Source organism: Megalops cyprinoides, chromosome 2, assembly GCF_013368585.1.
Source record: "Megalops cyprinoides isolate fMegCyp1 chromosome 2, fMegCyp1.pri, whole genome shotgun sequence".
Lineage (NCBI taxonomy): Eukaryota > Metazoa > Chordata > Actinopteri > Elopiformes > Megalopidae > Megalops > Megalops cyprinoides.
Genome location: NC_050584.1, coordinates 69,466,869 through 69,477,144, shown reverse-complemented (window position 1 = coordinate 69,477,144; position 10,276 = coordinate 69,466,869). Strand labels below are relative to the sequence as shown.

Here is a 10,276-nt window from a genome sequence, read left to right as displayed (position 1 = left end):
TCTGTGCAGGTGTGTCAGTGTGCTCCCTCTGCTCCAGATGACCCGGCCGTCTGCTCGATCTCGAACCCAGACTTTGTCATCTACTCCTCGGTGGTGTCCTTCTACCTGCCGTTTGCGGTGACACTGCTGGTGTATGTGCGCATCTACGTTTTCCTGAGGAAAAGGAGAAAGAAGATCGCCTTCCGCAGGGCCAGCGGGAGAGTCCAGCCGGGGGCGGGCCCGCCGTCCGCGGTGAGGGCGTGACCTCCGGCCACCTCACACCCATTACCATAGCAGCATTCCTGTGCAATGTCACCATTACATTACATCGTTTACCAGATGCTCTTACCCACAGTGACTTGCATAAGTCAAACTTTTTTTTTTTTTTTACAATTTTATCCATTTATACAGCTAGATGTTTTTACTGAGGAAATTGTGGGTTAAATACCTTGCCCAAGGGTACAGCAGCAGTGCCCCATTGGGGAATTGAACCAGCAACCTTTCAGTCATGAGGCCTGCTCTTTAACCACAATGCTACACTGCCTCCACTGTGATCTGTGATACAGCTTTCACATGACATCATCACATAGAACCACAATAACAATGCACTATAGAATTACCTTGGCAACCTCCCCGGAGACCATGCATCCCATGCTCATGATGATGTCACACTGGTGAGGGTTGCTCTGCCTGTCTGTCTGTCTGTCTGTCTGCCTGCCTGCCTGCCTGTCTGTCTGTCTGTGTCATCACACAGTACTCATTCACTGCACATGGCACTGACAGGGTAACTGGGCTGTCATTGCACTGCTGAAAATCATGGATGAAAAAGTATTGTCGCTCTAAGTCTCTGTCAGATTTGGGGATGTGCTGGCCTGGCCTGTTTTCGGTGCATTGTGGGATAGATAAGTGGAGCAAACGTTGAAACAGAGGAAAGTTTTCAATGTCATGCTCATTTTTAAAAAGGGAGCTATTTTTTCCCTCCATGTAATTTTAATATCGGAAACCCGACTCAAACTGCGGAATGGAAGGAAGGTTCAGACACCTCACAGAGGGAGTCTCTGTGGCGCAGCAGGGGAAAAGGGGGCATTTAGGGGAAGATTACGCTTGAATTTAACAGGGGGAGCACATCAGAGAGAGAGTAAGGTACAGGGAGGAGAAAGCTGAAATTTAACAGCCCCTTGGTCATTAAACAGGCCAGGAACAGAAGAAGCACACACTTCACAGCTTAAAGACAAAAGAATATTAAGTCAGATAAAATATTAAAAATCAAGTCATTTTCCCTCAGTGAGTCGACTGTATGATCAATACAGCACATTTTTTCATTTGTGTGTCTTTCATTAGTCTGAGGTCATTAAAATCAATCCTAATCCCCGTTTCCACCTGATTTTGCCTCACACCGTCGGCCTCCGGCCCTCGACCGCATCCGTCTCATTTTACCTGCTCTTACACACCAACATCACGGCTCCACCCAGAGAAAATCATATTTTCTCAATTCCAGTTTTGTTCTTCACATAGTTAAACACCAGAATAAAAACTGATTCCTTTAAAAACACACACATCCAATAAAGACAACCACCGAAAATTCAGATGAAGGTTTTAAAGTGTAAAAATCATGTCTCATGTCCTCATGTCTGACGCCAGCCCAGGTCTCCAGGATCTGCTCTGCGCTTTCCCATCAATGGAATCCAAAGGCAACCTCACTGCTTACAGTGAGAGGACAGAGAGAGACAGGCAGGGACGGAGGGACAGAGAGACAGGCAGGGACGGAGGGACAGAGAGACAGGCAGGGATGGAGGGACAGAGACAGGCAGGGATGGAGGGACAATGAGACAGGCAGGGATGGAGAGAGGGACTGAGGGAGACAGATAAAGAGATTTGGCGAGAGGGGATAGTGAGTGAGAAAGAGAGATTTAGAGGAACAGAAGGTGAGATATAGATGGAGAGAGGTTAATGGGAGAGGGGGATAGAAACGAACAGAGAGAGAGATTGGAAGAGGGGTATTAAGAAAGACTGAGAAAGAGAGAGAGGGTTACAGAGAGACTGCAGGGTTGGAAGAGGGGTAGAGGTGCAGGGATTGGGAGAGGGAAATAAAGAGAGGCAGAGAGAGATAGAGAGGGGTACAGAGAGAGAGAGGGTGCAGGGTTGAGGAGAGTCGGCTCACTATTTCTTCCTGCAGGAGACGTGTCTGCAAGATGAAGCTGTTCTTGAACAGAGAGACCTCTCCCCCATCAGGATCAAAGTGGTGAGTGAGTGTGTGTGAGTGAGTGTGTGTATGTCAGTGCATGTGTGTGTGTGTTTGTGTGTGAGGGAGTGTGTGTGTGAGCGCATGTGTGTCTCTGTGTGTGTATTCCCAGCCAATCACAGCTCACTTTCTGAGGGGGCAGGGTGACAGTGGCCACTCTGTTTCTGCAGGAGACCTCAGAGCAGCCGGCTCCGCCCACCCCCGGCTTCCTGGCCGCCTGCATTCACCGCAAAAAGCCCAGGACCGCCCCTTCGGACAACAAGCTCCTCCCCCAGCCGGATGCTCAGCACGACTGCAGCGTGAGCCAGGCCTCCTTCGCACCCTCGGAGAACCCGGCCGATCTGGAGGAGGTGGGGCCGGCCCACAGGAGCTGCGAGGTGAGGAATGCGTCCAACGGCAGGCCCCGCACCACGCTGCGCCCCGCCCACTGCTCCGCCCACCGCTCCACCCTGTCCCGCTGCAGAAGCAAACAGGCACGGGAGAAGAAGGCCACACAGATGCTGGCGATTGTACTGGGTGAGTCCGAGGAAGCTCTGCATGGGCGTCTGGTGCAGACTGGGTAAATACCGGGTGAATACTGGGTATATAACCGGTCAATATTGGGTGAATGGTGGGAGTGCTAGGGAGTCAGACTGGGCAGAGGTCAGTGACTGACCTGAAAGACACATCTGATCCTGGGTCAGTAACACAGTTCAGCTGTACAGTCATCACGGTGCTGGAGCCACCTTCACTGCCTGCCAGGTGCAGCCTCTTCTCCCCTGAAACCTGGACCTGCCTGTCTGTTTCACTGCAAGTATTTATTCATCTAACACTCAGATACTGAAAAGAATGTTATAGACTCCTGTTTAATTCTGAGAGAAAATCCATCATAAACAGCCTCAGCTGTCAGCATGACATCAATAATAGCTGTAGATGCAGGACAGTTTACTGTGACGGAGCGTCTGAGTCAGCTCACAGTGGCTGTGAATGTGCTGCCGGAGTGGAACTGTGATCGTTTCCCTGAGGACTTCCCGCACAGCCTGTGTCCGTCTGTCAGTGATGCTCTCATTCTCATTCACAGGCCTTCATTTCTTACAGTTCTCTACGGATTGAAATGTCACTGGTCATTTTGTGTTTTCCGCACCAGGTGTGTTCCTCGTCTGCTGGCTTCCTTTCTTCGTCACACACATCCTGAACACGCACTGCAGCACGTGCCACATCCCTGCAGGGCTCTACAGCGCCACCACCTGGCTGGGGTATGTCAACAGCGCCCTGAACCCCGTCATCTACACCACCTTCAACGTGGAGTTCCGCCGAGCCTTCCTCAAGATTCTACACTGCTGAAGGTCCCGCTGCCTGTGCAGACCTCTCCCACTGCGGCTTCGCAGACCCCTCCCACTGCAGCTGCGTCTGCGCAGACCCCTTCCACTGCAGCTGCGGCTGCACCGGAGCAGCAGCCAATCAGACAAGGCGGCCCCTGACTTCCTCCTCCAGGCTGCTGGCAGGACACCCAGCAGGGTCACACACACGTCTTTGTTTTATTCCAAGATAAAGTTTAAAGTAAAGAGGGGAGGGCAGCTGCTCAAAGCTCACATGCATGTGGACACACCATGTGGACACGCCCAGGTGGACACGCCCAGGTGGACACGCCCAGGTGGACACGCCAATGTGGACATGCCCAGGTGGACACGCCAATGTGGACATGCCCAGGTGGACTCTTCCATCATGCGTGCTCCACGGGACTGCAGTGAAGGCAAGTGACTTCCCTCTTGTCCATTTTGGAACTTCCTGTTTCCTTTGTGCTTCCCTCATTAACCCCCCACCCCCCCGGCCTTCCCCCGCTGGGAGGCTTGTCAGGTGGTACACGAGCTGAGGCTGTTAGTAAAAACGCCCTGGATCAAAGGTCCTGTCCTCACCTGCTGTGTGCTGCAGGTGGAAAGAGCTGCAATCCTGCGATCAAACACAGAACTCCAGCGGGGAAGGAAGCCGGTGGACTCCCAGCAACCAGGAAACCCCTCCCAGCATCTTCCAGAATACAAGCAAAAACACAGCGATGTGAATTACAGAGAGGTGAAGAGAGAGGAAGGGAGAGATGGAGAGAGGTGAAGGAGAGGGAATCAGAGAAGAGTAAAGCAGGAGAGAGAGACGGAGAGAGGCAGGAGAGAGAGGTGGAGACACACAAAAGACACAAAAGGAGTATACACTGTGGAGAGACGTTAATCTAATTCTGTATAAAAAGGTTTAGGGCATTTGGGCTTATTTTAGGGCAGAGAGAGATTGGTTCAGTTTGACTGTGAAACAGAGAGACACTGAGACTCCAGAGAGACTGAGGCTCCAGAGACACTGAGACTCCAGAGAGACTGACACTCCAGAGAGACTGAGACTCCAGAGAGACACTGAGACTCCGGCTGAGTGCAGACAGACAGTGAGGTGCAGCTGAATGGCAGGGCTGACTGCATGGGCTCCAGGACTGAGGGGAGGATGCTGTACCTTACAGTGACAGTCCTGGCCCTACAGAGGACCAGCTGACAGTCTCCACAGGACTGTCATCATGTCTGAATGTTTTCTAGTTTGATGTTAAGAGACCTAAAAAGTACATTGTGCAGTGTATCTGATTACAGAGCAGATTGACTGAAAGTGTGTGGAATCAGCGTTGTTTTGGAGAAAATAAAGTGAAAAACATCAGTCTCTGCATGTTTGCGTGTTCTGGGATTACAGCGGACTGTGTTCGGGGAATCACTGCTTTCTCATGTACCATGGTGTGTTTTCAGAGCCACAGGGGAAATTATGTGATTTGATGTTTGAAGTGTTCTCATCTGGTTAGCAGTTGCGCTTCTGCGATCTCAGCTGAAGCAGAATGGTCTCCTGTAGGCCTGTTCACCACCCAGTCACTGTGGCACTGGCACAGAAATCTTTCTTTGTGCTTTGATGTCTCTAACTGTCAAATTAGCTGTGAAGAATAATTTGATTTTGTTCTCAATCACTCAATTGTCACTCAAACTCAAAGTGGCCCAGTCTGCTGTCCTTCCACCTGCAGCAGACCCTGACGCAGGCTCCTCAGTCACACACTCTTCTTATTGGTTAGTCCTTCTGGCGTTTCACCTCTCTGATTGGCTGCATCTCAGCGGCCGATCCTAGAGTCAAAGCAGTTGGAAAGATGAGGAGCTTCAGGGTGTAGCACATGCAGGGGGGAGTGGTGTGGATTTCTGACACCCCAGGGGTGAAACCCCACCCTCACAGTCTGATGTGAGAGGGTAGGGTGTGAGGGCTTGGGGGGGGGTGAAGCGGGGTGAGGCAAGGGGTGAGGACGTTTGGGGAGGGTGGCAGGACCCTGTTTCATCTCACATGGACACACAGAGTTATGAAGCACTATAATTACATCCAGCATCATACTAATGGATCCTTAATTGCACATTTTGCCTCTCAAGCCTTCATCCATTTTAAGCAGGCCTGTCACTGTCTCTCAGTGGGAGGAGGTTGCTCCTGATAATAACAGCTCCTTTCAGCAGAGACAGCGCAGACACGTCGTGTTATAACTCCTCACCAGTTCATACACACATCCCAGCGCTTCAGTGATCAGGGCTGGCTGTCCGTCCATCTGTCTGCACGTCTGTCTGCTCTGGCTAAGGCTGAGAACACTCACTGACCCTCTCAGTGCTGCACTGGGATACTCTCACCAGACTGCACTGAGATGGACTGTGAGAGACTGTGAGAGATGGACTGTGAGAGACTGTGAGAGATGGACTGTGAGAGACTGTGAGAGACTGTGAGAGACTGTGAGAGATGGACTGTGAGAGACTGTGAGAGATGGACTGTGAGAGACTGTGAGAGAGTGACTGTGAGAGAGTGACTGTGAGAGACTGTGAGAGACTGTGAGAGACTGACTGTGAGAGATGACTGTGAGAGATGACTGTGAGAGATGGACTGTGAGAGACTGTGAGAGACTGTGAGAGACGGACTGTGAGAGACTGTGAGAGATGGACTGTATGAGACTGTGAGAGACTGGGAGAGACTGTGAGAGACGGACTGTGAGAGACTGTGAGAGATGGACTGTATGAGACTGTGAGAGACTGTGAGAGACTGTGAGAGATGGACTGTGAGAGACTGTGAGAGAGTGACTGTGAGAGACTGTGAGAGACGGACTGTGAGAGACTGTGAGAGATGACTGTGAGAGATGGACTGTGAGAGACTGTGAGAGACGGACTGTGAGAGACTGTGAGAGACTGTGAGAGACTGTGAGAGACTGACTGTGAGAGATGACTGTGAGAGACTGACTGTGAGAGTTGGACTGTGAGAGACTGTGAGAGACTGACTGTGAGAGATGACTGTGAGAGACTGTGAGAGACTGACTGTGAGAGATGACTGTGAGAGATGGACTGTGAGAGACTGTGAGAGACGGACTGTGAGAGACTGTGAGAGACTGTGAGAGACTGTGAGAGATGGACTGTGAGAGACTGTGAGAGACTGTGAGAGACTGTGAGAGACGGACTGTGAGAGACTGTGAGAGACTGTGAGAGACGGACTGTGAGAGACTGTGAGAGATGGACTGTGAGAGATGGACTGTGAGAGACTGTGAGAGACTGTGAGAGACGGACTGTGAGAGACTGTGAGAGATGGACTGTATGAGACTGTGAGAGACTGTGAGAGACTGTGAGAGATGGACTGTGAGAGACTGTGAGAGATGGACTGTGAGAGACTGTGAGAGACTGTGAGAGACGGACTGTGAGAGACTGTGAGAGACTGTGAGAGAGTGACTGTGAGAGACTGACTGTGAGAGACTGTGAGAGACGGACTGTGAGAGACTGTGAGAGATGGACTGTGAGAGACTGTGAGAGACTGACTGTGAGAGACTGTGAGAGACGGACTGTGAGAGACTGTGAGAGATGGACTGTATGAGACTGTGAGAGACTGTGAGAGACTGTGAGAGATGGACTGTGAGAGACTGTGAGAGACTGTGAGAGACTGTGAGAGACTGTGAGAGATGGACTGTGAGAGACTGTGAGAGATGGACTGTGAGAGACTGTGAGAGACTGTGAGAGATGGACTCTGAGAGACGGACTGTAAGTGACTTTGTGGGTCTCTGCTCCCATAACATCTGATCCCTCTGCTTCATCTTCACAGTTACCATGGGAACATAAAATTAATTAGACAGCAGCACAACCCCCCGAGGCACATACATCACATGACATTAACAATGCCCTGTCATGAGGTGTTGATAGTAATATAAATATTAATTCTCAATTTCTTGGTCTAATGCAGGTGGTTAAAAATTGATGGGTGCTGTGCGCAGTCACCTTCATGGCTGTACCATCTGTCCAACAGAACAATAACCAGACGTCAACCGCAGTCTGCGAAGGCCACTGCAAAAACGCACCCGCTTTCCTGCCAAATTCAGGTGCGCTCCCGTCACCTTAGAAAGTCTGTTTGCTTCCTTCTCTCTGTTGACACAGCAGGTGACACAGCCCTGGGCAGGTGGGTGGCACAGGTGACTCACCTCTCTCCCCAGAGAGACTGAGGTGGCTCTAATACACCTGGAACCAAGAATCCTACCTGTGTTACCCTGCATCTGTGTTCAGTAACACCTGAGAGTCCTGAGCCTGTGTTCAGTAACACCTGTGTTCAGTAACACCTGAGAGTCCTGAGCCTGTGTTCAGTAACACCTGTGTTCAGTAACACCTGAGAGTCCTGAGCCTGTGTTCAGTAACACCTGAGAGTCCTGAGCCTGTGTTCAGTAACACCTGTGTTCAGTAACACCTGAGAGTCCCGAGTCTGTGTTCAGTAACACCTGAGAGTCCTGAGTCTGTGTTCAGTAACACCCGAGAGTCCTGAGCCTGTGTTCAGTAACACCTGAGAGTCCTGAGTCTGTGTTCAGTAACACCTGAGAGTCCTGAGCCTGTGTTCAGTAACACCCGAGAGTCCTGAGCCTGTGTTCAGTAACACCTGAGAGTCCTGAGTCTGTGTTCAGTAACACCTGAGAGTCCTGAGCCTGTGTTCAGTAACACCCGAGAGTCCTGAGCCTGTGTTCAGTAACACCCGAGAGTCCAGAGTCTGTGTTCAGTAACACCCGAGAGTCCTGAGCCTGTGTTGAGTACGCAGATACTGCTTCAGTCTTGGCAGCATCACCCGGTCACCTCAGCCTGAATCAGTGGTGGTGCGTTGGCCTGGCAGGCAGGGCTTTAACAGGAGGAAGAGAGAGGAAGCCAAAGGCAGCTGAGGAAGAGAGGATCGTGTGAAATAAATATTCCCTCTGAATGCTGTGACCGCGCTCTCGCTCTCTGTGCTGCACTGAACGTGAGCTTTGCTCTGTCAGCAGCTCTGCACTGAACAGGAAAAGACCCAGGTGAATTCATACCTGCCCATGCAGAGACACCTCTCATAATGCCAAGAGTCTGTCCTCAGTAAAGTCAATGAAAGGATATTACATTTCATAAAACATTTAAAACAAGCCCAGCATACTCTCCAGGGCTCTCTGACACCAGGAGAGCAGCCCGGATCATTTCCCCTCATTGAGCTGCAGAACCTCTCAAACCCGCACTCACACCCCCCCCCCCCCCCCAGCCGGGAAAAACAGGGGGGACAGGAACAGGAGGCAGAGACAGACCCCCCCGCTCAGAGGCCACACCCTGGCAACCGAAAAGGGCAAACGGGAGACCATGACTGCCAGCGTGTAGAGGTGGGTGGACTGAAGCACATGCACTTCCTGTAATCCTCTGTAATTACGACCTGAAACTGAAAATGCTGGCGGGGGGGGGGGGGGGGGGGGGTTGTGCTTGAGAGAGAGAGGGAAACAGAAGCTTAAAAAGATGTTTTTTCCACGAGTGACGGCTGCTGTGGCAGAGGACGGCAGACACAGTGAGCTCTGTATCAGTCCTCCTGCTTTGCTTCTTTTAAACTTCGTTTGTGCAGTAATTTTATGTCACAATTAACTCCGGGAAATTTAGCCGTGGTGATTAGCCTGTGACTTAGAAAGGCCATCAGTGGCCTGAGGCTGAAGAACTGAGACGTGCACCACAGAGACTCTCCCGACACCGAGAATCCCAGGAGTATCCCATAATACACTGCTCTGCCGGGCAGACAGGTCACACACAGGTGTCATGGAGACCAAAAGCAGGAGAGGAAATAAGGACCATTCCCTCCCGTCACAGCACAGGAGGCGTAGCAGTGTTCTGCTCCACAACACCTCCTCCCTACACTCTCCCTCTCCTCATTCCAGTGGCTCTCCTCTGTTCTGCTGCATTACACCTCCTCCCTACACTCTCCCTCTCCTCATTCCAGTGGCTCTCCTCTGTTCTGCTGCATTACACCTCCTCCCTACACTCTCCCTCTCCTCATTCCAGTGGCTCAGTGGCTCTCCTCACTTGGCAGAGAGAGACAGAGAGCGAAAGACAGAGAGACGGAGAGAGAGAGAGAGAAAGACAGAGAGACGGAGAGAGAGAGAGAGAAAGACAGAGAGACGGAGAGAGAGAGAGAGAGAGAGAGACAGAGAGACAGAAAAAGTGTTGGATACTTCCCTGATGTCTGGAACGAAGGACTCATTACACCCCTTTTCAAAAGCGGAGACAGATTCGACCCCAACAACTACCGAGGCATCTGTGTGAGCAGTAACCTGGGGAAGTTGTTTTGTAGCATTTTGAACAACAGAATTATAAAATTCCTTATCGAACACAATGCCTTGAGTAGAAGTCAAATTGGTTTTTTACCTAAATGCAGAACATCAGATCACATTTTCACCCTACACACCCTAATTGACAAATATGTAAACCAAAATAAAGGTAAAATATTCGCCTGCTTTGTAGATTTCCAAAAGGCCTTTGATTCAATTTGGCATGATGGATTATTCTTTAAACTTATTGAAACTGGTGTAGGGGGAAAAACATATAACATAATAAAATCAATGTACTCAAAAAACAAATGTGCAATTAAAATTGGAAACAAACAAACAGAATTCTTCACTCAAGAACGGGGTGTGAGACAGGGCTGCCCACTATCACCGACCCTCTTCAATATTTATATTAATGAATTGGCAAAAAGACTCAAGCAGTCAGCAGTACCTGGTCTCTCAATAAATGACTCTGA

The 10,276-nt window shown here is 50.5% G+C and overlaps 1 protein-coding gene across 1 annotated transcript in view; it reads left to right on the top strand.

Moving 5' to 3' along the window:
- The window catches only part of drd3 (dopamine receptor D3), a 9,580-nt gene extending 5,994 nt beyond the window's left edge, over positions 1-3,586 (top strand). Inside the window, exons 4-7 of the mRNA XM_036520632.1 lie at positions 38-231; positions 2,156-2,221; positions 2,392-2,737; positions 3,348-3,586. Coding sequence (XP_036376525.1) covers positions 38-231; positions 2,156-2,221; positions 2,392-2,737; positions 3,348-3,544 — 803 coding nt within the window. The 3' untranslated portion in view covers positions 3,545-3,586. The remainder of the gene's footprint in view (positions 1-37; positions 232-2,155; positions 2,222-2,391; positions 2,738-3,347) is intronic.
- Positions 3,587-10,276: the final 6,690 nt, after the last annotated feature.